At 43.2% G+C, this 27,488-nt stretch overlaps 1 protein-coding gene and 1 long non-coding RNA gene across 8 annotated transcripts in view; one reads left to right on the forward strand and one right to left on the reverse strand.

Moving 5' to 3' along the window:
* LOC309350485 overlaps positions 1–27,488 on the forward strand; it is a 737,064-nt gene that overhangs the window by 381,344 nt on the left and 328,232 nt on the right. The gene's annotated exons all lie outside the window — the stretch shown is intronic.
* The window catches only part of GRID2 (glutamate ionotropic receptor delta type subunit 2), an 833,811-nt gene that overhangs the window by 351,955 nt on the left and 454,368 nt on the right, over positions 1–27,488 (reverse strand). For all 7 annotated transcript variants that reach the window (XR_014160291.1, XR_014160292.1, XR_014160293.1 and 4 more), the window contains exon 3: positions 14,067–14,351. Coding sequence is in view for 4 of the 7 variants with exons in the window: in XM_081876717.1 (XP_081732843.1) it covers positions 14,067–14,351 (285 nt within the window). In the remaining 3 variants the exon portion in view is untranslated. The remainder of the gene's footprint in view (positions 1–14,066; positions 14,352–27,488) is intronic.

The raw sequence follows: 27,488 nt of genomic DNA on the forward strand, positions 1-27,488 counted from the left end.
TCAGGATTTTCTAAAATTAATGGGAAACTACAAAACAAAAAAACTGTAAGTAACAGAAAATCTATAGTTACGCGCTGAGCATGTGGTAATTCAAGTATCCGTCATCAAAGTATACATTTTAAAAAATGTCCTTACATACCATAAGACGTATTTTTTCTTCTCATGCTACTCCTGAAAATATCATGTAACTCAGTTAAAGGGAAACACACTTCAAAATTTTCCCAGGGTGATTTACGCAAAAGACTGCTTTGTTTCCACTGCTGATGAGGAAAGCTGTTGCATTAACAAATGATGCTGTCCAAATTCTTATCAACAGTGCTTTATGAGCCTACTGCAGTCATCCTTCTTTGCACAGCAATAGCTGCAGTAGCAGGGATCCTTCGTTCTGGAACCGAACTGCACATTGAGGAGGCATAGTTCAAATAGATTCAGAGAAATTCCGTAGATAATATGGAGACCTTGCTGTGCATATTTCCATGAGAATGTTTACTTATAAATTTGATCACCAGCTGCAAACCACCAAGGGCCCATTCCCAGCCGCAGCATGCACTGTAGCAATTATGTTTCATAATTTAATTTTATTGTGAATTGTATATTTATTTTATTTACTCGTTATATTTATGAGGCACCCAATAAAATAATTTCTCTAGGCACTGTGTATGTTTAAAAAAAAGAATGAAATGTAACAATAATTGCTTCCTTCAGCTGCAGTGATCCAAAGTGGATCTCACTTATATGAAGAACTACAAAATGCTAAAATAATGAGCAAAAATGGTCGCCTCTTGCTATAAGGGGGGGAAAAAGTCACTTGAAAATGTGTGCACTGGAGGAAACTTCTATGAAGCTAAGTCCCAAGAGTGAGTCCCAAAAAGAACAAGCGGAGAGCCTGCTATATCAAGCCAATGTCCCATCTTGACCAGCATCCTGTTCTCACAGTGGCCAACCAGATGTGACCTTTGAGGCAACAGCAAGAGACAGCAAAGGAGATTCCCAGCACACATTACCAAAGGAACCTGCAGTCTCCTCACCTGTGAATCCCAGAAACTGACATTCAAAGAGCATACTGCCTATGACAGTGCAGGTAGAACACAGTCTCACCAAGTCTCACCAAGTCTCACATAAACTATTGTAGGTAGAATTGGGGCTCTGGAGATATTCTAAAAGCAGCTATTTTTAGTCCCAACTGCACACAGACTACTTCTTGCACATACCAAATTCATAGTCACATTCTATGTAAGGGCAGATTGACTTAACTTCCAGTCATGGGCATATCTTTATGCCAAATATGCCAAAATATGGTACATATTGGATGGATCACAAGTAAAGAGAACACTGTTGCACTCAGGCCTACTTCAGGGCTTCCCATAGAGATCTAATTACCACTGTGAGAACAGGATGCTACTTAGATGGGCCTTTGGTCTGATCGAGCAGGGCTTTTCTTAAGTTCTCAAGGAGCACACACAGCACTGAAAAAAATTCATGCTAATTATTTCCCTTGACTCTGCAATGGATACATACTACGTACTCTCTGACATCTTCTGCTTTATTCAAACAGCTAGCTTCCTTACTAGTAGAAGACAGATGGAAATTTATTTTATTTCTGTGAGGTGTTTCAAATGGTGCCAGGTGCTAAATCAGAGGAGGATACACAGACACATTCAAAGGTCTTCCAAACACGCACATAGACATTCACATATTCGTAAGTATTTTGAATGTGGTCATCAAAAAGCAGCATTGGTAGAAGACCATATGTGTTTGAGCTCTTCTGAAATGGTGCTACCATCTTCTGCATTATATGCTGGGAAAGCTGGCTTATAATGGGGTTTATTTAGTATGGTGCTTAAATGTTAGTTTATCTTGGGAGATTTTATTGGTGGAGCTTTAACACTGTCAATTCAACCCATAAAACCTTCTACTGCTCATGGTTTTAACTCTTAGAGATTCAGAGAAATTCTCCCGACTCACGTTCATTTATTTTAACAGCGCTGTGTCAACCAGCTGTCTTTGGGAATGGCTAAAAGTTTTCATGAAATTAAAAGATGCTTCTTGGGAGAAAAACAATGACAAAACTAGACAGCATCCTAAAAAGCAGAGACATCACCTTGCCAACAAAGGTCTGTATAGGAAAAGCTATGGTTTTCCCAGTAGTGATGTATGGAAGTGAGAGCTGGACCATAAAGAAGGCTGATTGCCGAAGAATTGATGCTTTTGAATTATGGTGCTGGAGGAGACTCTTGAGAGTCCCATGGACTGCAAGAAGATCAAACCTATCCATTCTTAAGGAAATCAGCCCTGAGTGCTCACTGGAAGGACAGATCCTGAAGCTGAGGCTCCAATACTTTGGCCACCTCACGAGAAGAGAAGACTCCCTGGAAAAGACTCTGATGCTGGGAAAGATGGAGGGCACAAGGAGAAGGGGACGACAGAGGACGAGATGGTTGGACAGTGTTCTCAAAGTTACTAGCATGTGTCTGTCCAAACTGTGGGAGGCAGTGGAAGACAGGAGTGCCTGGCGTGCTCTGGTCCATGGGGTCACGAAGAGTCGGACACGACTAAACAACAACAACAAAAGTTTTCATTGTATATATGACATACCCTTTTTCACTCCTTGTTTTGCAGGGTCAGATTCATTTTACATACAAAGCAAACAGAGCAAAGGAAGGTGGCACCAGTGGAATGCCCTTCCTGCTGAAATATGAGAGGCCTCATCTGTATTGCCATTCCACTAGCTCTTGAAGACATACTTGAACTTCCTGATCAGAATGTAGTACAATATGAGAAACAAAACTCATCTGTATTGCCATTCCACTAGCTCTTGAAGACATACTTGAACTTCCTGATCAGAATGTAGTACAATATGAGAAACAAAACTCAAGTTTATTTTATTTGTATTCTGTGTTGTAAACAACAGACAATTATGGGGTGGTGTTGCCTACCTGACCTCCCATCACTGGTCTCACGTCAGCTAATTTATAGAAGTTTTTATATCAGGACAGTGTATGGCAATATAAGCACAACAACAAAAAACCTCATTAAAATACTTTAGCTCGCCAGGCAGGAGAGGGGTGAGGCAGTGGTAATGCCAACATGGCACAAATGCACTGGGAAGAACACCACATTGGCTCCACCAGTGTGCTTGCACCATGCTGATCTCATCACTGCTGCCTTGCCCCTCTAGCTTCTAGCAAGCCACAGTGATTCTGGTGACAGGTCAGGTGCCCCACTGACTAGTACTGCTTGTAAGCTTCCTATGGGCTTATGTTATTGCTGAAGATGGAGTAAAATTGAATAAAACTGAATAAAAGCAGATAGGAATCTGCAACAATTTGCAAAGTGTGATGAGAACAAGCCCAGGCAATCTTCAAAGACTCCCACCCATCCCCCTTTTGCCCTCTAGCACAACTGCAAGGGCAACATTAGAAGCTTTTGCTTCAGTTGTTGATATAGCCATAGTTTGTCTGAACCCTACAAATTTTGGTTACTCTAAACTGTGCTTAGTGAAAACAAGCTGACCTCAAACCATAGCTTGTTTCAAGAAAGCATACTTGAGAGGAATGCAAGACTCAAATGCTCATTTGAACTCACTGTCATCCTGACCAACCATAGTTTATCAATGGTATTCAAGCAGACCCAATGGCAACACCATGTTGAATCCATACTAGAATGGCATTCTAGACATTAACAACAGGCTTAGGACGCATCATTCCATTCAGGGGGGATCATAGCATTGCTGGCACTACCAGTTAAGTCAACCCATGTCAGAAAGAAGCCAACTTTGCAGGGGAGTTTGCCAAGGGCTCCCCCAAACCTGAGTCTGGCTGTGATCAGCCATCTCTTTCAACAGAAACAAACACTGTCCAAAGACAATGCAAGACAGTGACAAAGGTCAAAGCAGCAACAAATAAAATGCAAAATGCAAAATGCATACGCATCTTGCTATTTTTTTTATTTTTATTTTTTGGTAGAATAATATGAATTAATGCAAGGAAATAGTTCAGTGATAAACTGTATTAATTATATGTTTATGGAGGCAGAGTGAAGTAAATGAGTATGTTGGAACTTGGCAAGAAGCCGAATGAGTAATAAACAGCTTTAAGATAGTCTGGAGACAGCCTAGAGAATATTACAGTCATCAAGCAGCCACAAACAGCCCCTGGAAAATTATAAGCATTTGCAAATGATTAAGGGCCATGGAATATCTTTATGGATTTTTATTAAAATTGTGTTTCGCCTTTTAAAGATGTGTATGATACCAAATCTTATCAATTCCACTACTGGCCAGCTCATCCTCCCATCTTTAGACTATTTTGTTTATTTGTTTTATATTGTTTTAACTTGGATCACCCGGAGGGCAAGCTTGCAGGTGGAGAATAAGTTACATGGAAAATAACAGAGAGCCTTTGACATACAACAGCAGAATCCATTCAAAAATATGATTGTGACATGCCATCTGAAATACGATGGCTATATGAACTTCCAGGTATAGAGGCAGTATGCCTTTGACTCCCAGTTGGTATGGCAGGGAAGGCTTCTTGCATCTACATCAGACATCCCCAAACTTGGCCCTCCAGATGTTTTGGGACTACAGCTCCCATCACCCCCTAGCTAACAGGACCAGTGGTCAGGGATGATGGGAATTGTAGTCCCAAAACAGCTGGAGGGCCGAGTTTGGGCATGCCTGATCTACATCTTGCTTCCCCCCCCCCAAAAAAATTATTCATTTTATAACACAAATAAACAATACAAACAGAAATACAAACAATACAAACAAATTCTTGTCTTATTCTTATTTTTTTCTAAACATTGTTAGGTGAGCTTCCCCAAGTCCCCCCCATCTGATTTTCATTTTACCTCATCTTTAGCAGTTTCATATATCATATTTTTTAACCATTTTTAATCACACTTACTTTTACCATAAAAATCTTCACATTTTATCACTTACAAATAATACTATTTTAAAATACACTATTTTCTACTTCTAACCCTACAGCCTGTATCAACTCCCAAAGCTATTCTAAGAATTAAATATCAACATATTTTTTCAAATATTCTTTAAACTTCTTCCAATCTTCTTCCACCGTCTCTTCTCTCTGGTTACTACATCTTGCTTTTGGGCTTCCTACTCACTACTGTGGGGAACCCTGGTTTGGATGGATCTTCATATCCTAACCAGCAGGGCTCTTCTTATGTTATGTTCACCATTGTTTGAAGTTGGCTTGCTTCAATCAAGTAAAAGCTAACCACAGTTTGTCCAGGTTCAGACAAACTGTGGTTAGTCAAACATGGGATTTGACACTTCTGATCCCATGCTAGGGGAGAATAGAGCACATGAGCTTGTGGCTCACCTAGTTCCATTCCTATAATGATAAACCATGCAGCCAGTGATTTTTGAACAGCTATTTAGAAGCTGTACAAGCGTCACATATTGACATTTGGAGGCCATTGGGCTAGGGAAGGCTGCAGAAGCAACAAGCAACAAGGTGCTTTTATTAGTAGGGGGAATCTTCCTGAACTTTTACCCTGCAAATTAGACTCCTAAACAGGGAAATTCAGCAATTATTGCTGGTCTCCAAATGCAGGCATTCGGAGAGGAACAAAGGATGCAGCTGGTCCATCTAATGTAGCTCAGTATTGTCTACACTGACTGATAGTGGTCTCTCCAAGCCAGAGATAAAACATGAGACCTTATGAATGCAAAGCGGGAAGCAAAGTGAGAAGGCAAGAGGATAAAGGAGCAAAACTGCAGACGAACACAGTTTTTCTACCCTTGATGTTGCATGGAAAATGGCAGGATAATTTAAAATAATACATAGGCAACGTAACAGAAAATGAGAAATGAGACAAAATAGGTTGTGTTGGGAAATACTTTATCCCTTTCACCTTTTGACAAATGCATGGATCACTTTTGCCTGTCTTGGCACCAATAAAACATTAAAAATAAATGTTTTCAAACCGTGATAATGGCTGTCTTTGAATCTGAGGCCTGTAGAATGCATAGACAGTAAAATGGCACAAACCCCACAATTAAGGCTTTTTTTATATGATTGATTGGTTTCTTCATGATGAATTCACTCCCCTGGCAAAGGGCACAAATTCAACTGTGCTCTTGCCAAGCATAATCAGAAAGCAAGCAGTCTGTTAGAGAAAAAATACCAAAAAGTCAGTCTTCCTTAAAAAAAGTGTTCAAGAAAAAATCTGCAGCACAGGAATAAGATGGATTCTACTCACTGTGGCCCAAGACAGATTACCAAGTAGTAAGTTATTCCCCCGCCCCAATGGATTTGCTTTGTGTTGATTGAAGTGTATTAATACATCTTTGCTGCCATGGATTCTAATGAGAGCTGCATTTTCAGATCTTACATTATTTTAGCTCCATTTTACAATTGTTCTTATATGTTTTGTAAGAGATTTAAATATTGGCAGATGTCTGAAGTATTTTATTGGGGAGTCTGAAATCTCTGAATTTAGGGCTCTGTGTGTATGTGCTGCATGGAGAAGGGGTGGGCGGGTGGAAATCAACTGGTCTTGATTTCAAGGTTTAAACCAAACATTTTATGGCAGGGAAAACCAAAGTTGGGTACACACTGCATCCCTGGAACTTCTCATCATTCAGGGAACTGAGCTGAGATTATGTGATGCATAAATAGCGAACCTGTGGCATTCCAGATATTGCTGGATTGCAACTTATTGGACATACTGGCAGGCAGTGTTGGTTATTCAACAACATCTGCAAGGCGGCAGTTTCCCTATTTTGGAGAATTTTTTAAAACCCCTTTTTGCATATCTTGATGCTTGCATATGCACACCACCAATATTTTTCTATCATTTTATTTTTTTAATCACTGGTCACAGAAAATATTGTTGTTTCCTGGGTTGCTGTGCTATAATCATTCTTTTAAGGATTAGTTAAAATAATTAACATTCTTTATACTCCCCTGTGTGTGTGGAAAGTAATTGCAGTTTTAAAGGATCTCGGATTGCTTAGAGTAGCTGCTGCATTTAAAACGAGCCCTTAAGGGTATGTTAAAGAACATGTCTTTATATGGGTGAAAGCATTTTTTTTTGACACTATTATCAAACTGTTAGAAGTGAAATCCTAGTAATAAAATTTGGAGGCTGCTGAATTACCAAACTGCCATTTCACTCAGAAACTAATGGAAATGTGTAAGTGTGTGTATGCATGCATGTGCACTCATCAAAATCATATTTGTGGATAATCTTCATTAAAAAAAAAAAGTTAGCTTCAGAGGCTGAATGGCAATTCAGCCGAGGGCTTTGGAGGCTTAAAAGTAAACACTCCAGAAAAAGAATGATTCTGAAGAAATAGAAAGGGGTTTTCTTTTATTTAGGAGGTTGCCTTGTGCTGTGACAGATCATTGGTCTATCTAGCTCAGAACTGCATGCACTAACTGGCAGTGGTTCTCCAGAGTTTCAGAAAGTGAACCTTCCCAGCCCTACATGCCTTATTTGAATTTCTTTCACCCTATTTAACTTCTCACCCCCATCACAGTGCTTTGTATTTTGTTAAGTCGATGTTTGTTGTAAGCCACTTTGAGCACAGCTCTCTGTGGAAAAGTGGCATACAAATAAACCAAGCAATTGGTGTCTGGAGTTAAGGGAAGGTTTTGAGCCATCTGAATCATATCACAAGCGAGACGCGCTGAGAACAAAGCTAGCTTCTGTCTGCAAAGCCTTATATTTTAATGTGATGTTCCCTGCTAGCACATCCATTCTCAAACCGGTGCCCTCCAGAAGTTGTTGCGCTACAACTCCCATCATCCTTTTCCATTGGCCATGCTGACTGGGACTGATGGGAGTTGGAGTCCATCACTATCTGGTGGGGGAGTTGTTCTAATGTGTGACACAGAAACTGACTATATTGGAAACATTTGTTGAAAAGTTAGATGCACCAATATGATGATGGCCACTATCCTATTATGCTAACTTATTTAGAATGGATGCTCCAATTTCTATTAGCCAAATGTTTTTATTTGTTGTCCGGAGTTTTGGGCTGGGTTGCCATCAGTATGCCGATGACACCCAACTCTATCTGTTGATGGATGGCCATCCTGACTCGGCCCCCGATACACTGGCGAGATGTCTGGAAGCTGTGGCTGGATGGTTACGTGGGAGCCGGTTGAAGTTAAATCCTTCGAAGACAGAGGTCCTCTGGCTGGGGCGGGATGATATGGGATTGAGGGGGCAACTCCCATCTCTTGCGGGGGTGCAACTAGTGCCAGCACCGTCCGTTAAGAGTTTGGGTGTAATCTTCGATACCTCCCTCTCTATGGAGGCGCAGATTACAGCTATAACAAAGGCGGCATTTTTTCATCTCCGCCAAGCTAAGCACTTGGCCCCTTATCTCTCTCGCCCTGACCTAGCCACTGTGATCCATGCGACGGTCACCTCCAGACTGGATTATTGTAACTCGCTCTACGTGGGGCTGCCCTTAAGACTGACCCAGAAACTCCAGCGGGTGCAGAATGCCGCGGCGAGACTCCTTATGGGGTCTTCGCTGCGAGATCACATTCAACCGGTACTATACCAGCTGCACTGGCTCCCGGTGGAGTACAGGATCAGGTTTAAGGTGCTGGTTTTAACCTTTAAAGCCCTATACGGCCTAGGACCCTCGTACCTATGGGACCGCCTCTCCTGGTATGCCCCACAGAGAAACCTACGGTCTGCAAATAATAACATCCTCAAGGTCCCAGGCCTCAGAGAGGTTAGGCTGGCCTCAACTAGAGCCAGGGCCTTCTCGGCTGCGGCTCCAATCTGGTGGAACGCTCTGTCACAAGAGACTAGGGCCCTGCGGGACCTGACATCCTTCCGCAGGGCCTGCAAGACAGAGTTGTTCCACCAGGCCTTTGGTCAGGGCGCAGCCTGACTCCCTCCTCTGGCAACCTGCTTAGAATCTTGCTTAATTAGTTGCCATTAAGTTGATTTTAATTGATTTTTATAATGTAATATTTTTAGAATGTATGAATATTTGATTGTTTGATTGTTGATTGTTGTTAGCCGCCCTGAGCCCGGCTTCGGCTGGGGAGGGCGGGATATAAATAAAATTTATTATTATTATTATTATTATACTCATCACAATTTAACGTTTCATTTGAAATGCACTGTCAATGGAAGGTATTGCTTATATGTGGATCTGAAGTGAGCTTTCAGAATCATTTCCCTTTCAGCCAGCTAATTAGGACTTATATGGAAATAATAACATCTTTCGAAGGCTTCTATTTTCTTTGCTGGCAAGATAATTTTAAGTAGACCGGAATCTTCTATCAACCAGAAATAATAAGAACTGTTCTCTTTTGCCCCCTTAATAAATCAAATGAATAGGTCCAGTTGCATTCAGACAGACTTTTTGCTATTTTACAAAGCAGAACAGAATGCAAATAACACTTTGCACTGCAGAAATACATAATTCCAAATATAAATTAGGCCCCATCACTTCTCTAATGAAAGGCAATCACTGATAGACAAGATAAAAGTCAAATGCAATTCCAGTGTATTGAACTTAAAACCTATGACATTGATAAATGGATATGCAAATGGATGCAGTACCTTTGTATAATGTGAGGTATTTGGATGAGCATAATATTTATTCTGGATGCAAGCCCAGTTTTATTGTAGTGAGATTCACCGTAAACACCAAAAAGCTTATTTTCCTCATGCAGCAAGAATATTGCTGGGAATAATTTCAGTAATGCCAGCTAAGTATTTTCTTTAAAACTGAGAAATTAAATAACGTGAGCAAAGAAGGTGCATTATTTCTAATAAAGAAAATGTAAACACAAGTCTTCTTATTACCAATATGTAATTCAGTCTAACAATGTTTACTTTAAAAACAAAACACTGCCATCTTTTTGGTGCCAGAAAAAGAATTTCCTCCCCCAAGCGTTTGATGGAATATGATCCAGCTGTGTTAAGGCTTTATAGCAGTGTCTCTGTGGGCTGCTGATAAGTTTTTTGTTTGCTTGCTTTCTGTTACAGCTGCTGTTGTTTTAGGTATCGATTTGCTGTTAAATTTTGATAGCCATTGGTGTGCGTATTTTTTTAAAAAAAGAGTAGTGCATGTTTGTATACATGATTGTAAGTCACATAGAAACTGCCCTGTATTAGAAGAAGAAGAGTTTGGATTTGATATCCTGCCTTATCACTACCCGACGGAGTCTCAAAGCAGCTAACATTCTCCTTTCCTTTCCTCCCCCACAACAATCACTCTGTGAGGTGAGTGGGGCTGAGAGACTTCAGAGAAGTGTGACTAGCCCAAGGTCACCCAGCAGCTGCATGTAGAGGAGCGGAGACGCGAACCCGGTTCCCCAGATTACAAGTCTATCGCTCTTAACCACTACACCACACTGGCTCTCAACTAACAAATTGTTGTAGGCAACCACCTGCCTCAAAAGACAATGGAATGAAAGAACACCGGAATGAAATTTACGGCATGCAGTGCCTTGAAGGAAAATATTATGAAAATGATATACCGGTGGTACATGACCCCAGTTAAACTTGCTAAGATATATCACCTGTCTGATAACAAATGTTGGAAATGTAAAGAGGCGGAAGGGACATTTTTTCACCTCTGGTGGACTTGCCCGAAAGTGAAGGCCTTTTGGGAGATGATTCATAATGAACTAAAAAAGGTACTTAGATATACCTTACCTAAGAAACCGGAGGCCTTTCTTCTGGGCATTGTGGACCAGAGAGTACTTAAGAAAGATAGAACTTTTTTTATGTATGCTACCACAGCAGCAAGGATCCTGATTGCTAAGCATTGGAAGACACAAGATTTACCCACGCTGGAGGAATGGCAGACGCAGTTGATGGACTATATGGAACTGGCTGAAATGACTGGCAGAATCCGAGACTTGGGAGAAGAAACAATCGAGGAGGATTGGAAAAAATTCAAAGACTATTTGAAAAAACATTACAAGTTGTATGAATGTTAAAAAATGCTCTTTTCAGAAATTTTTGCTTCAGCATTGGTAAACTAATGAAATGGAAATTAAGGTACAAGAATTTAAAGGTGGAACAATGAAATAACTTTATTATGTTTAAGTCAAAACATATAAGATTTGAATTACAACAGCTTGGAAATTAGGAAACATGATAAAATGAAAGATACAATAAGTTTGGAAATAAGTTAACAAATTGCTGATACTCTGTATTACAGAGAATGCAGGGTTCGGAGGATGTGGGGAAGTCCAATAGATGAAAAAAGGATTATGGAAATTTGTAATCTCTCTATTGTATTTTTCTCTCTATGTTTTTATTTCTTTTTTCTGTACTTTATAAACTTAATAAAAATATTATAAAAAAAAAACAAAAGACAATGGTGTGCACCACTGGGGTTGAAGTCAAACCGCCAGAGAATCACAGTTCCTGGTGTTGCTGCAGAGAATGGTAGCTCATAACTGCTGCCTCCAGCATTGTTTTTGCTGTATTAGTAGCACCACAGTGATCTCTCCAAGGGGCAAGCCTGGGCAGTGTGTATGAAGGTCCTGCCCTGCTCAGATGACAAGACCCCCCTCTCGGCCTCGCTGATGTGGTCTAAAGGAAAGCAGAGCAATTCATTTGGCACCAGCTTGGCTGCAGGAGTTGCAGGAAGGAGGCGTACAAGACGCCAGCCAACCGTTTTGGGGACTCCACTCCAGATTTGTGTAGGCTTTACTCCTTAGCCTTTTCTTTTCCCAATGATGTACCTGGAAGTCTAGGGTTCAGCTCACCACTCAGGCATGAAGCACACTGGGTGATTTTGGGCCAGTCGCTGTATTTCAGTCTAACCTATCTTACAATAATAATAATAAATTAAAATAAATTTTTATTTATATCCCCGCCCTCCCCAGCCGAAGCCGGGCTCAGGGCGGCTAACAACAATAAAATAATACAACAAGGTTGTTTGGAGAGGGAAAAACTGGACAGGAGAACCAAGTATACCACCTTGGGCTTCTGGGAGGAAAGGTGGGATGTAAATAAAATAAAAATAAGTCCCATTATGATAAAATTTGTACAAACAGTCCCTTCCTAATGTTACTTTAACCTAGAATTGAGGTTCAATGAGATCAATAGGGGTCAATGTGCACATATTGTAGCTATGCATTTGATGACTTGTTCAGTAAAACACTCAGGGTCCATTCTCAACAATACTTGTTATCGTTATTTCCATTATCTGAATGAGCTTCAGTACCGCAAGCTTTAATCTTCAGAAGGGAAGCATTTCACAATGAATTCACTGTGGCTCTCTTCCTAGCAACCTGAGTAGAGGCACTGACAGGCTCCTGGGAGACCAGTATCCAGCCAGGCTTGGCTGGAATGACATTGATGGGTTGTATAGCTGGCATGGGGACTCCACGTGACTATTTTATCTTATGTCAGAAGTTGAACAATAATGTGTTTTTTTCTACTTTAGTTATTTCTTTCGAATGTTACCATCACTCCATCTTGGTATGTAAGTCTTGTTAAACAAAGCATTCCTACCACTCAGGCCTTTCAAATGACAGAGTCGGTGTAGATTGGTTGAGCAATATTGGATTCTTGTGATGAAAATATGTGAGCTCTGTTGCTTAGCTATGTGACACCAATGATTTGCTTATCTAAACTGACATCCTACATCTATTAATTTAAGTATGAAGTAATCAGTGAACTACATGTACAGTTCCTACCTCCCTATTAATTTTATTAAAAGATTTCTTAACCACCCTTCACCATAAGGTCCCAGGTCAGGCTAGAACAATACACTGTCCAAATATAAAAAATGATGAAATAGTTACAATTATTAAAACAAAATAAAAAAACCAATTGCAGCCAGGACAGAACAGCATGCTTGACTGATGTATCCTGACGTAATATCATGACCAAGAATTTCAATGGTTCTCAAAGTTTACACCAGCTTAAAGTTACAACACAAAGTAGCAAAGCAGCAGGATCCTGCTCCTTTCTATATTTTATCTTCTTCTTCCATCTTTTTAATGGAATGGAGTACATCAGATAATGCTAGAAGAGCCACCAAATTGATAACAATGCCTAGGATAAGAAGCAGATTTGCTGCCCAGCTTCATGCAATGCAAAGTTTGAAGATAACCAACTACAGCAAACCTGCTGCTCTCCAGATGTTGCTCATCTACAACTCCCATCATCTATGAATATTTGCCAGCCTGGCTGGGGATGATGAGTGTTGTAGTCCAATAACATCTGGAAGGTCACAGGTCCCCACCTCCGACTACATCATATATACTGCCATCTAAATTGACATTTTAAAGTCAATTTCCTCATACTGACACAAAGACACTTCATAAATACTGCAAAGATGGGAGCTAGATGAAAGTTGGGTCATTTTGTACTTTTGTCGACTTTATTTTAAATTGGCTCTAAAGAGGAAAGTTAAAAAATAATCTGGTTTGGCTGGGATGTTGATTCATTTTTTCTTGCAGACATGTTCCTGTCTGAACAACATTCATACATGACATGATATAAGAGTAGGGAAATGCTCTTCTTATTTTTTCCAATGTAATTATTATATTTTGAAATACAGGTGTTAAAACTAAAAAAAGTGAATATTTATTTCTGTTACAGCTGGTTGCAAGCTTACCTCAAGACAAAACACAGGCTGAGCTGTGGAGACAGTGAAGATGGAGTACAATAAACCCATATGGGCATAATATGTAGATATTCCAAAACAAAGGCAGAATCATTCGCACAGGATGGCTATTTTTCTAGGTTAGAAAATCAAATAAAAGGCACCCAAAATGCTTTCTTAGTGTCACATATGAAAAAAAATACCCTTAGCTACTCCATTTGGCACTTATCAAAGGCATTATCAAGGAAAGCCATAAAAGTTGATGGCTTTCAGAAATCGCAAAGGGCTGTGGGTTTTTGTTTTTTTACGTTTTTAATTCTAAGGATTATGTGAAATGCTAATGCTGTCATAAAATGCTTAGAGAGGGATGTAATCTAGTGGAAGATTTTAAGGATCTTAATGCAATTGCGTTTAATAGTATTACACAGATTTGATGATAACAATTACCCCTTACATACACAAAGAGAGACACAGAGTAAACACTTACCGTACTCGCTATCATAGAAAATGATGAACTTCTGCCAGGCATATTCTGTGACCACCCTCAAGATAACATCATTGATATAGACAGGCGGGCGTACAAAGAGTGTGTAGTCATCATTCCTGTTGCTCCTGGTGGTCCCACAGCCACTCCTTGGAGTCCCAGCTGTTGACCGCTGGATGAAGAGGTGAGGGATGTGCATAGCATCTGCCAAGGACTGGAGGGATCCTGCTGACGTACAGCCAATGGAGCTGACAAGGGCCAGGATGCCATGGTTCATGAGGTCACAGCCTGCAAGAAAGCACAATGATATTCAAGATGAGAAGGAGAGCTCCAGTGCACACAGAGAAAACAATTTTTTTTAAAAAAAATTTATCCTGCTGAAAATATATATAAGAAAGGCCTTCGTGCAACAACTTCAGTCAAGTGAGAAGAGGCTAGAGAGTTGCCATAAATTCAATAATCTTGTCTCCTCTAAAAACAGCCCATTCCAAAAGTCTGCGTGGTGCCATAAAAGCCATGAGCCTTGTCCATTCATTCCAAACTGCCAAACTGTTAATGAGAGCTATATGACTGCCCATCCCTCACAGCCTGGAAGCAGGACACAGCCAGTGAAGGAGCTACATCTATAAATATTGCCTTCTGAGGACTCTTACAGACATTAGCAACAGAATCCAATATTAAATTAAACAGAGTTCCTGGGGAGATAAATACCTCTCAAAGTCCAACATGCAAGCTCTGGGAGTAGGATATCTGCATTACATGCAGAGAGATTTTGAAGGCATAATGGCTCAGAGTAGCTGTCAGCTTTCAAAGGAAGATTATGTATGCATATTTGTCCAGAAAGAGCCAAACGCTGAATTCCTTTGGTGCAGTAAAGGAAATGAGAGACAGGGCGCTTGATCTAGACCTTCATCTTCTGTAGAGGGCAGTTCACAGGCCAGAGGTATATAAGCCCATTTAAGTGGGACGCCATGAAGTAGCCAGTTAAATTGCTCTATAATTCAGACATCCTGAGAATTGCAGAGGTGGTATTACGGTAAAGGTGGAAGACTGTATTATACAATTCAGTGTTGCCATTACAGGAAATGGGGGGGGGGAGAGTCTTGTGATACCTTAAGGCATGCATGGCCAAACTTGGCCCTCCAGATGTTTTGGGACTACAATTCCCATCATCCCTGACCATTGGTCCTGTTAGCTAGGCATGGTGGGAGTTGTAGTCCCAAAACATCTGGAGGGCCAAGTTTGGCCATGCCTGCCTTAAGGCATGGGTGGTGAATGTCAGGATTTGGGAGCAAAATGCAGCACTCCAAGCCTCTCTACAGGGCCCTCAGGACTGTACCCAAGCCATGTCTAATTACTAAGCTGCAACCCTTCCCAGTCCAACTTTGCTCTCTCAAATGCTTTTGCCTGGCTGCTGTCATATCTGTTCTTCTGCCCACTTTTGGCTCTGGTCCTGCATTCCATTGACAGGGGGCTGCCAGGAAGTGACCCATAAGGAAATGTGGCCTTCAAACTGGAGGAGGTTTCCCATCCTTGCCCTAAAGCCTAACCAATTTACTGAGGTAAAAGCCTTTCGATACTAAAGCCACTTTATCAGATACATAAAGAACAAGGAGAACAGTTCAATCTCCCATGACATTTTCATGTTGATTTGAAGGGTACCATTCCATTAGGTTCAGCCTCAATCAGGACCAGAGTTTCCTCTCCCACTACTGCCATTGCTGTTGTGAATGGTCTTGCATACATTTGAGTTGTATATGGAAATGCCACAGACTATACTTTTTGCATTTTGTGGAGTACTGGCCACTCCATTATCACACGTCCCCTCATATGCTTATGCTTCAATCAAGGAAAACACAACACTGATCTAATTACCGGTAACTGGACTCTAGTTCCATGGAAAAAATAAATCAAAGTAAACCTCTTATCCCAAGAGGTCGCAAGATTCTGCTTTATGTATGACAATGTATTCCACCTGCATGGATGAGAATTCATGTGTTACACAGTTAAGTGACAGCTCCAGGTTCAGTTGTGGGCATTTCCAGTTAAGCTCTGCTTGAGAGTCTAGAGAGCCACTGCCATTCAAAGCAGGCAAATGAACAGTATACTCCATGGACCAATGGCTACACTCACTATAAAACAACTTCAGCAATGTTAAAGGAGTAGTATGATTCCTCATACCGCTCCTTTATCATTCCAAACAAATCACCAGCTTAAGCCTTCATTGCCTCTTTAATGTTCCACTAAGAACATTTCCATGTGGCTGGAATGAGTCTTGTAATCTCTCTCCCTGAGGCCACTCTGAGATTGATTTGGTGCTATATATTTTCACTAACCACATGGCAAACATATTAAAATGGCGATCAGGTGGTGGATTGACATGAGAAGCTGCTCCAGATTCAGCATAGCAAATTCACTCATTGCTCTCACATGGATACCATGAGAACTCACAGTATATGTGTGATATATCCAATCCACCCTACTGCATCATATAAAGGTCATGAAAAACTGCAAGGCTTAAACTACACACACACACCCCACAGGAAACATGGAGTTGTTTACGCAAAAGGTAACACCTTGTAACTAATGGTCCAGTTAATGAAGGCTGAGCAGCAGTAGAAAAACTTGAAGTGCTATACTAATGACATCCACATTAATACCAGAGGTGTTTATCATGATTAATGCTAGTGCAATTGATAAATATCAAAAGAATTAATAATGATTAAGCCCATAATTTTGACGCATTACCCCTGTGAGAAATAAGCAGAGGGTGAAGTGTTTATGTTGGCTTTCTAATGGAGTTAGAAGTCTGAGTGAGGAAGCACTGCAACTTTCTCAAAGTAATTACACAGTAGCCAAGGTTTTCCATGCCCAATTTATGCTTGGCCATCAACATGGGCAGCTGACCTATGCTTCAAGATTCAGTATGGCCAACTAAACATCTAATGAACTGCCACTTTAAGCTGTTGCTTTCATGTATATATCTGCTTTGGCCAAGCATATATTTTGATGTCATTACTCATTTTTGAGAAAATTTAGCAGGCGCTGTTGGTATGCAAATACTGTACCTGGAAGGACTTGTTCTGAGGTGGAGCGTAAGCCTGCAACTAGTTTTCTATGCCAGGGGTTCAATGAGTCCTAGCACATTAGGTGCATTAAAAGTGGAATGTCCTGGAGCAGGCATAGGCAAACTTGGCCCTTCAGATGTTTAGGGACTACAACTCCCATCATCCCTGACCACTGGTCCTGTTAGTTAGGGATGATGGGAGCTGTAGTCCCAAAAATATGGAAGGCCGAGTTTGCCTATGCCTGTCTGGGAGTATAGGCTGTTTGTTCACCATGGGTAAATATATATGAACAAATGATGCTTTCTTATAGTTTGTCAAATCATTGGTCCATTTTGTTGAGTTCTGTCTCTGTGATGACAACATGTGGGCTCAACATATGGGCTGGATTTGTGGCAGGTGTGGGATGTGTGTTGGGGGGAGGACAGGGGGAAGCGCCTCATTGTCTTTACACTGGCTTCTACAAGCACAATATAATAGACATTTTAAAACTTAGTGAACTTAATTAGTTAGGGCTTTTAATTTAATTGGGTCTACTGTGAGTAAAATGCAGCTGAACACCACTCAAAATATCCCTGTTATTTCTCCCAGTGTGAGTGTAGCCAAAGTGAAACCCTCCATTTGATGTTGGACTACAACTTCCATCATCCCTCCCAGCATTAACCATGCTGGCTGAGGCTGATTGGAGTCAGAGTTGAACAACAGTGGGAGGGCACCATGTTGGCTATCTCTGTGCTAATGACCCATAAATTGGTTGGGTGGCTCAAGGAACTCAAGCTACATGCACAGGAGATCTTAGCAGATATGGACAAGGCCTTATATGAAATCATGGAGTCTGATTGAAAACAAGTATGGAAAACAATACAGCACTGAAACGATTTCCTTGAATGCCAAAATCTTCCTATTCAGAAAAACTTGCCTAACACTCCGTGTTTTGCTTTGGTATCAGTTTGCTACAATCTTTGTTGGTCTGTGTGTGGTGGTGGGGAAGAATGTCATCTTCACTTCTAATAATATACACATAACTGCATGTGCACACATTCACAGGCATTGCACCAAACTCTAAACATTGCACTTTCCCAAATAAGCCAGAACAGGGCATTTACCACAGTGTCTCATTTTCTTCCCTCTTACATTTTGCATTTTTATTACAGCAACTGATTAACACTAACTTGCTCTTGTTAATTATTCAACATCTAGGCTACATTTCTTCTTCGCGACAATGAAAACAAAACAAAAAAGATGAAGCAGGCTATACTTTTTAGTCTCTTTATATTTATCCCCTCCATCTCATTCTCATGGGGAGAATCTTGCATTATCTAGGTTGCCAATCCATCTGGGAACAGCCATATCCCATATTTTACAAACACACACACACACACACACACACACACACACACACACACACCCTGGTTCTAGAAATAGATCAGAGGAGACTGAGTATTTGATATTATAAAGCCCTGGTTTGGGTGGTTTTTTTAATATAATAAGACTATCTGCTTTATAACCTAACCTTGTGGTCTCTTTATTATATATTTTGTTTTTGTTTTTTATTTAAATTATTTACAACCCACGCTGCTTTGTTCACATAACCCCAGCAAAAGAAACAACATTAAAATACAATGACATAATATTTCATTTAAATGCAATTCAATGCAAAAAAACAACAACCAGGCAATATACTAACATAACTGCCTCAGACAAACGAGTTGCATCAGTTTAGCCAAATGCTTGGCAGAATAGACATGTTTTTAGCTAGCATCAAAACTGCAACAATATTGGCATTTCTCACAACTTAGAGGTGGGGTGCCAATACTGAGAAGGTCCTCTCACAAATCACCACATCATGGAGAACTGTGGCACTCTGAAAAGGGCATCTATTATGCCTGTCCAATCAGGTGAATAGAGCAGGTGGTTTTTCAGGTACTGTATATGAGTCACCTAGGGAAGTAAGTCTCATATCAGTACAGTGATACCTCGGGTTACATATGCTTCAGGTTACAGACTCTGCTAACCCAGAAATAGTACCTCAGGTTAAGAACTTTGCTTCAGGATGAGAACAGAAATCGTGCTCCGGCGGCGCAGCGGCAGCAGGAGGCTCCATTAGCTAAAGTGATGTCTCAGGTTAAGAACAGTTTCAGGTTAAGAACAGACCTCCGGAACGAATTAAGTCCTTAACCCAAGGCACCACTGTATTTAACAGGACTCCTGTATTTAATGGGACGTACTTCTAGGTAAGTGTGTACAGGATTGAAGCCTTATCATTGAGGCATACAAAATAACTGCCATGTTATGTTCCATGTTGGGCAAAGATTCCTGCATTGCAGGGGGTTGGACTAGATGACTCTTGTGGTTTCTTCCAACTCCCCCCAAAATAACTGATTCTAACATGACTGTCTTTGATAGGTTTGCATCCAACCACGCTCCATCAATCAGTTTTCTCAAAACCACCTAAAAAATTAAAATAAAATAAAAAGGCAGTGAACACAACTTATATATTCACAGCATCAGCAGATGAGAATTTTGCATGAACATCCACCAGGACATTTATAATTCATTTTCAAGCCAGTCTGAACTAAATTCCTATTCTAGCCATTCAAAAAAAGAAATCAATGCCAATTACCTTGATTTCCCTCCATCTGCTCCCATTTAAGATGGCCATCTATATGGCTTTGAACTGTGTCATTTGAGTAACAAAAAAATTGGACTTCAGAACCATCTTCCCCCTTTGCAACTAAATTTAAAGTACCCTGTCTTAAAGTTGCACATCAAAGTCTATATTGAATGCACTGCCAATATGATCAACCCACATTAGTTTGACATCAGCAAAACAAAATAATTCATTTTGAAATGGTGCTGTATGAAATGATATGTTCGAAAGCAATTTTACTGCAGTTGTGGTTACGAGAAGAAACCTGAATGTCCTATTTGCAGAGAAGAGTTTATGGGCAGTGAATTTAAGAGCCTGATCTACAAGCCACCAAAGGCAAAAGAAACTGTCTAGAGACAAACAAAATGATCTGTGGACTGCAGCATCCTCTCTATGAAGAAAACATACAATATTGGAGGTTTTTAGTGGGGGAGGAATTGCAACTAAGACATTTTGCACAGTGTGGAGAAAGTGGATACAGAGGCATTTTTCTTTACCCAAGAACTTGGGGTCATCCAATGAAACTGAAAGAAAGAGATTTAGGACAAACAAAAGGAAGTGCTTCTTCATGCAGCGCATAATTAATATTTGGCATTTGCTGCCACAGGTTATACCTCTCCCCATATGAACCAAGCCAGAACCTGCGATCATATCTGAGACGCTTGTCCATGTGCCTCCTCCACAAGAGATACAAAGACTGGCAACACAATGAGGGGCCTTTTCTGCAGTGACTCTTTGCTTGTGGAAAGTTCTTCCCAGGGATACTGTTATGTACTGAGTTGAATAGGATCCAAAAGGCAGCAGTCTGATTGGTCCTAGAACAATAGGATTCAGAATGCAGCAGTCTGATTGGTCCTAGAACAATGCAGCAGTATGATTGGTTGGCAGGAACTACCCAATCATGCTCCAGATATAAGTGAATCCACAACCTGATTGGCTTACAGTAGAATTCCGGAATTAGCCAATCATGTGCAGCCCATTGTGTAAATAATGTATATAAAGCAGATACTTTGAGGGGACTTTCATTCATTCCTCCTCACCACCATGAGCTGAATAAAGAGCATGAAATCACTTTGCGACTCTGAGTATATTTCACTGGCGATGAAGGTGGGATCCCGCTGAGCTGACTGCCACACACAGCACCGCAGCACCGCCACCTGCCGCACCGCTGCCTCGCACCGTGTATCCAGGCTTCAGCTCCGGGACACAAGGAACTCAGAATGGCAACCAACAGCAGCTTCTCGCCGTTCAACCCAGCATCTGGAGACTGGGAAGCGTACGCCTCCCGTTTCACCTTCCTCCTAGAAGCCAAAGGGGTCACCGATGAAGAAGACGCCAAGAAGAGGGCAATATTCTTCAGCGTCTGCGGAGAGGAGACGTTTGAAATCGCCCGGGCTCTCCTTGCGCCTGAAGACGTCGCTACTGTTCCATACAAAACAATAATGGAACAGCTGAAGGGGCACTTTTCGCCACAGCTCTCAGTGGTGGCTCGTCGAAATGCCTTCTACGCAAAGCGGCAAGCCCCTGGGGAAACCATAACTGGGTTTGTGACCTCTCTCCGCCAAGCCGCCCGGTTCTGCAACTTCTCAGAGCTGGAGAACATGCTTCGTGACCGCCTCGTCGGTGGCCTGAAGGATGAGAAGCTGCAACGACGCCTCTACGCTAAGAAGGACCTAACGTTCCAGGTCGCTCTGGAGGAGGCCCTGGCAACGGAAGCTGCCGAGAGGTCGACGCAAGAGGCACGGCCGAGCCAGCCGTCCCAACCGAGGGTCCACCACGAAGACCTCACCGACGACTCAGGATCCAACAGGGAGGAGGTGCACCGAGTACAGCAGCGCACTCAAGCAGCCCACATACCACAGCTGCCTCGACGAGAAGGAGGGAACTGCGCAAGCTGCGGAGAAAGTCACGAGAGCAGGACCTGCCGTTTCCGCAACGCAGAGTGCAGGCAGTGCAGAAAATCAGGACACATCGCCCGGGTGTGTCGGGCTCGGCCCACCCGACGCCAGGCATCAGATGACCAATCCAAGAGCCCCAGGTCCCGGGGCCCAACACACCAAGGCAACTCAACAGAGCTCACGGACTTCCAGGTATACCAGTTGCCCCACCCCAACGTAGAGAAAATTTATGTTGACGTACAGATAGAGGGGGCCCCATGCCGCATGGAGCTTGACACGGGTTCAACTCTATCCATAATCTCGGCAAGGACCTTAAGGAAACTGTGTCCTACTGGGGGTCCCAAACTCAGGCCGGCCCCATTCACCCTCCGGGACTTCCAGAAACGTAAGGTCCCCACAATGGGGGTGGGGACCTTCAGGGTGCAATACCGAGGGCGGACGCGGCAACTGGAATTGCTGGTGGTCAAGGGCCCCTACATTAGCTTACTAGGATTGGCATGGTTTGGACCACTGGGGCTAGCCGTCACCGGGGTGAACCACACTAGCTTACAAGTGGACGTGGACGCCATATGCAAGGAATTTCCGGGGGTTTTCGATGGGAAATTGGGACAGTATACGGGCCCCGCCATTGCTCTACAGCTTGACCCCGCAGTACGACCGGTCAGGCTCAAGGCCCGCCGGGTCCCGTTCGCCCTGAAACCCCGTATAGACGAGGAATTGGACCGGCTCGTGGAGCAAGGAGTGCTGGAGCCGGTGCCTAATGCCCCCGGGAAACCCCAATCGTCACACCCGTCAAGCCTAATGGTTCGGTCCGCATCTGCGCAGACTACAAATGTACCATAAACAAGGCCCTCACGGCCCATGCATACCCAGTGCCAGTGGTCAGCCATGTTCTTGCCACCCTGGCTGGGTCGAAAATTTTTGGCAAGCTGGACTTGGCCCAAGCATATCAACAGCTGCCAGTAGATGAGGCCACAGCAGAGGCACAGACGATTGTGACGCACAGAGGAGCATTCAGGGTAAAGCGGCTGCAATTCGGTGTCAGCGTGGCACCAGGCATATTCCAGAATCTAATGGACTCTCTACTTAAAGGGATTCCTGGCGTCACCCCCTTCTTCAATGATGTGTTGATTGCCGGGCCCACACCAGAGGAGTTTGAGGACCGCCTCCGCACCGTTCTGCACCGTTTCCAGATGGCGGGTCTCAAGGTGAAGCGGGAAAAATGTCTACTAGGAGTGCCTCAGGTGGACTTTCTGGGATTTATGGTGGACGCAGAAGGGGTCCACCCGACTGGGGACAAGGTACGGGCCATTTGTGATGCCCCAGCACCCAAGAACAAGACTGAACTTCAGGCCTTCTTGGGACTATTGAACTTTTACCATTCCTTCCTTCCCCACAAGGCGGCGGTAGCGGAGCCCCTACACAGACTCCTGGACAAGCGGGCCCCTTGGGTGTGGGGCCAGCGCCAGGAGGCCGCATTCCAGGCAGTCAAGGACTTGCTTGTCTCAAACTCGGTCTTGGCACACTTCGACAAGAGGCTGCCGGTGGTGCTAGCATGCGACGCCTCGCCCTATGGAATTGGCGCTGTCCTGGGACACCAACTCCCGGATGGAAGAGAGGTACCAGTGGCATACTTTTCCCAGACATTCAACACAACCGAGCGGAACTACTCGCAAATCGACAAGGAGGGTCTGGCAATCGTGAAGGGAGTAAAAAAAAATTCATGATTTCTTGTACGGGCGGCCCTTCACCGTGGTGACTGACCACAAGCCGTTGCTTGGCTTGTTTGCCCCTGAAAAGCAGACCCCCCAAGTGCTGTCTCCTCGCGTCCTCAGGTGGTCAATTTTCCTTGCCAGCTACCAGTATGCACTGATTCACCGTCCGGGGAAGGCGATGGGCCATGCGGACGCCCTCAGCAGGCTACCACTACCAGAAACAGGCCCCGACCCAGCACCTGCACAAGAGGTTATGAGCCTGGAGCTGCTTCCCGACCGCCCCATTCAGGCACAAGAAGTTGCACACCATTCCAAGAAAGATAGGGTCATCTCCCGGGTCCTGGACTGGGTGTGGAGGGGATGGCCCAGCAGCAGCCCCGGTCCAGAATTTGCCTGCTACACAACCCGCAAACATGAACTGTCGGCCCACAAGGGGTGCCTGTTATGGGGAAGCAGGGTCATTGTTCCCCAGCCCCTCCGCAAAAGGGTCCTCACAGCCCTACACGAGACACACCCAGGGGTAGTAAGAATGAAGGCCATTGCCAGGAGTTATGTGTGGTGGCCGGGGATCGACGGAGAGATAGAGGCCTGGGTCAAACACTGCCAGGCCTGCCAAGAATCCCGCCCAGATCCCCCAAGGGCCCCAGTCCAGTCCTGGGAGTCCGCCCGAGCACCATGGTCACGCCTGCATGTGGACTTTGCTGGCCCCTTTCAGGGGAAAACATTCTTCATAGTGGTGGACTTCTACACCAAATGGCTGGAAGTCGCACTGGTACCGTCCACTTCTACGTCCGCAGCCATCCGGGTACTATGCAGGCTGTTTGCAACCCACGGGCTCCCTGACACTCTCGTCTCAGACAACGGGACTGCATTTACGTCAGGAGAATTCCAAACCTTCACAGCGCAGAACGCCATCCGCCACATCCGTTCGGCGCCATTCCACCCTGCCACCAATGGCCAAGCAGAACGCATGGTGCGGACCACCAAGGACACCCTTCGCCGCATGACGCAAGGGGATTGGGAGTACCGCCTTGCCACATTCCTTCTAGCACAGCACAGCACCCCCAGCTCAACGACTGGCCGGAGCCCCGCTGAACTACTAATGGGTCGGCGCCTTGCAATCAGATTGGACTGCCTTCACCCCGATAGAGCTCAGGATGAGGCAGTGGTGGGGGAAGGCAAGAACCCCCGGACCTTCGAGGCTCAGGACCCAGTGTACACAAAGAATTTTGGGGCAGGCCCAGCATGGGTACCCGCCACAGTCACCAGGGTCACTGGCCCCGTGTCGTATGAGGTGCTAACGGATGGGGGGCAATGTTGGCGCCGCCACTGCGACCAGATATGGCGATGATTCCCAGGAGAAAACCAGGAGGAGGAAAGGGCAGAGGAGTCCCAAGGGAACAGAGGGGCAGTGAGGCCCATAGAGCACGAGGGGCCAGCAGGAGAGGCAGAATCAGTAAATACAGAGAGGACCTGCGAGGCTGAAAGGACACCGGAACCAGAACCACGACTGAGTGAGCCAGTTGTGCCAGACCAAACAGCTCCATCACAGCCAGCATCCTTGGAACACGAACCAGAACCTGAACCCCAGACCAGGGAACACTCCAGGCCGCAACGCACACGTAGGCCGCCGGCGTACCTCGAGGACTATGAATGCGACCTCCCGGGCAGGACCGGAACTTAGAGGGGAGGGGTGTTATGTACTGAGTTGAATAGGATCCAAAAGGCAGCAGTCTGATTGGTCCTAGAACAATAGGATTCAGAATGCAGCAGTCTGATTGGTCCTAGAACAATGCAGCAGTATGATTGGTTGGCAGGAACTACCCAATCATGCTCCAGATATAAGTGAATCCACAACCTGATTGGCTTACAGTAGAATTCCGGAATTAGCCAATCATGTGCAGCCCATTGTGTAAATAATGTATATAAAGCAGATACTTTGAGGGGACCTTCATTCATTCCTCCTCACCACCATGAGTTGAATAAAGAGCATGAAATCACTTTGCGACTCTGAGTATATTTCAGATACTTGTGTGGTGCCTTCGTTATATATATTTAGGCACCAGGCAAAAACATTCCTCTTCCCCCAGACCTTTGGCTAATTAGTCAATCTATGGCCTTTTAAACTGGTGTGTGTGATTGTTTCTGTTTGTTATTGTGGTTCACATTTTTGGGTTTTTATAATGAAAACCGGCCTGTGATCTTCAGATGAAGGGCGGTATAGAATTTTAATAATAATAATAATAATAATAATAATAATAATAATAATAATAGATGATAACAATTAGCTTAGTTGACTTTCAAAAGAGAATTATGCAAGATCATGGTGGATAAATCTATTAATGTCTACAAGCTATGTTGGCAATATCAAAACCCCATGTTGAAATTACAGTGGAGCAACAAGAGGACTTGTGGGCTTCTCTAGGCATATGTTTGGTTGCTATAGGAAGTAGGGTGCTGGAGTAAATTGACATTTGTTTTAGAGTAAGCATATGTCCTGTTTTACAAAAGGCAGTCTCTCAACAAGCTCTCTTATAAGCCATTGTTAGTCTTACTATCATTTTTAATGTGTAGTGGTATTGATAGGCTTATGAGAAACCCCATGGTTTATTGAAACACTATCTAAAAACCACTGCAGATGAATTTGCAGGGTGCATATGCAAAAATGAATTCTAAAATGATAATTGGTGCTAGTATTATAAAAATATCATGTTCATCTCATTTTTGTATGTGTGAATATGCCAAGAGTTAAATAATGGTGCCTAGCATCCTTTAGTAACTTCACATGCCATTGGCTAAACTTCTGCATGAATTTATTTCACCTCTGTCTTGATCTATTCATGAACAGAAGGAAAGCACACTGGTAGTCACATTATTGTCTCAGGTGCACTTATATCAATCCTATTTATCCTGGACAGGGAGAATAATTTATGCCCATCATAAACAAATCCTTCAGTGCTATGAGCCCCCATGAAGCAAGGCACATGTATGCTAAATTCCTTGGTACATTAGGTTATACTAATGATGGTCTTTAATAACCTCTGGCTGAAAAAGATAAGGGGGAATCAAACAACTCAGAGCATTTTTACTTTACTTTTCTATCCAGAAACAAATCCGTCTAAATGTAAAACAGTCCAAGATTTCTATATGTTATTTGGATACACTTTTTTGCGGGGGGGGGGCATTGTGAAAGACAGAGGTCCATTCTGGAGCTTTTGGGAAAAATATTTCTAGGCAGATTTTTTTGATATTAGTGTACTGGTTCAGGGCACCATTGTGTCCAAATGGAACAGTGCAGGATTAGCAAGACCATCTTACCTGGCACAGTCCATGTTTGCTGATACCCACATAACTCTGTACAACAGGTATTTAGCATTGAAAATGGGTGGGAGTGAAGCATAGATTATTATTAACAACAATAACACCTTAGATAACCAATCACATTAGAAATTCATAGATGGATGAGGTCTAATAGTGGAACATGAAAACAGGATGGATTCAGACTCAGTTGGGTCCCACTGAAATCAATCTGAACAATTACTTATGATGTAAACCTCACTGACTTCAGTGGGAAGGAAACACTGAAGTCTGGATCCAACCCAAGGAGAATTGGCCTGTTTGAAATTTTCACTCTTTGGATCAGTCCATGATTGAATCACTTATAAAGTGATTCAGTGGGGAGTATAAAACATGGGGTGGTCTGTAGCCAGTAGTTTGTAGCCTGTTCAGGGGTCAATGAACACAACACACTGATGGTTTATAGCACCTGTATGGCATAAGGGAGCAGGTGGCGCTGCTGTCTAAACCACAGAGCCTTGGGCTTGCTGATCAGAAGGTTGGCGGTTCGAATCCCCATGACAGGGTGAGCTCATGTTGCACGTCAAAGTGCAAGTAGATAAATAGGTACCACTCCAGCGGGAAGGTAAATGACATTTCCATGTGCTGCTCTGGTTTGCCAGAAGCGGCTTAGTCATGCTGGCCACATGACCCTGAAGCTGTGCACTGGCTCCCTCGCCTAATAAAGCGAGATGAGCGCCACAACCCCAGAGTTGTCCGCGACTGGACCTAATGGTCAGGGGTCCTTTTACCTTTACCTT

Source organism: Podarcis erhardii, assembly GCF_964252035.2.
Source record: "Podarcis erhardii genome assembly, chromosome: 9".
NCBI lineage: Eukaryota > Metazoa > Chordata > Lepidosauria > Squamata > Lacertidae > Podarcis > Podarcis erhardii.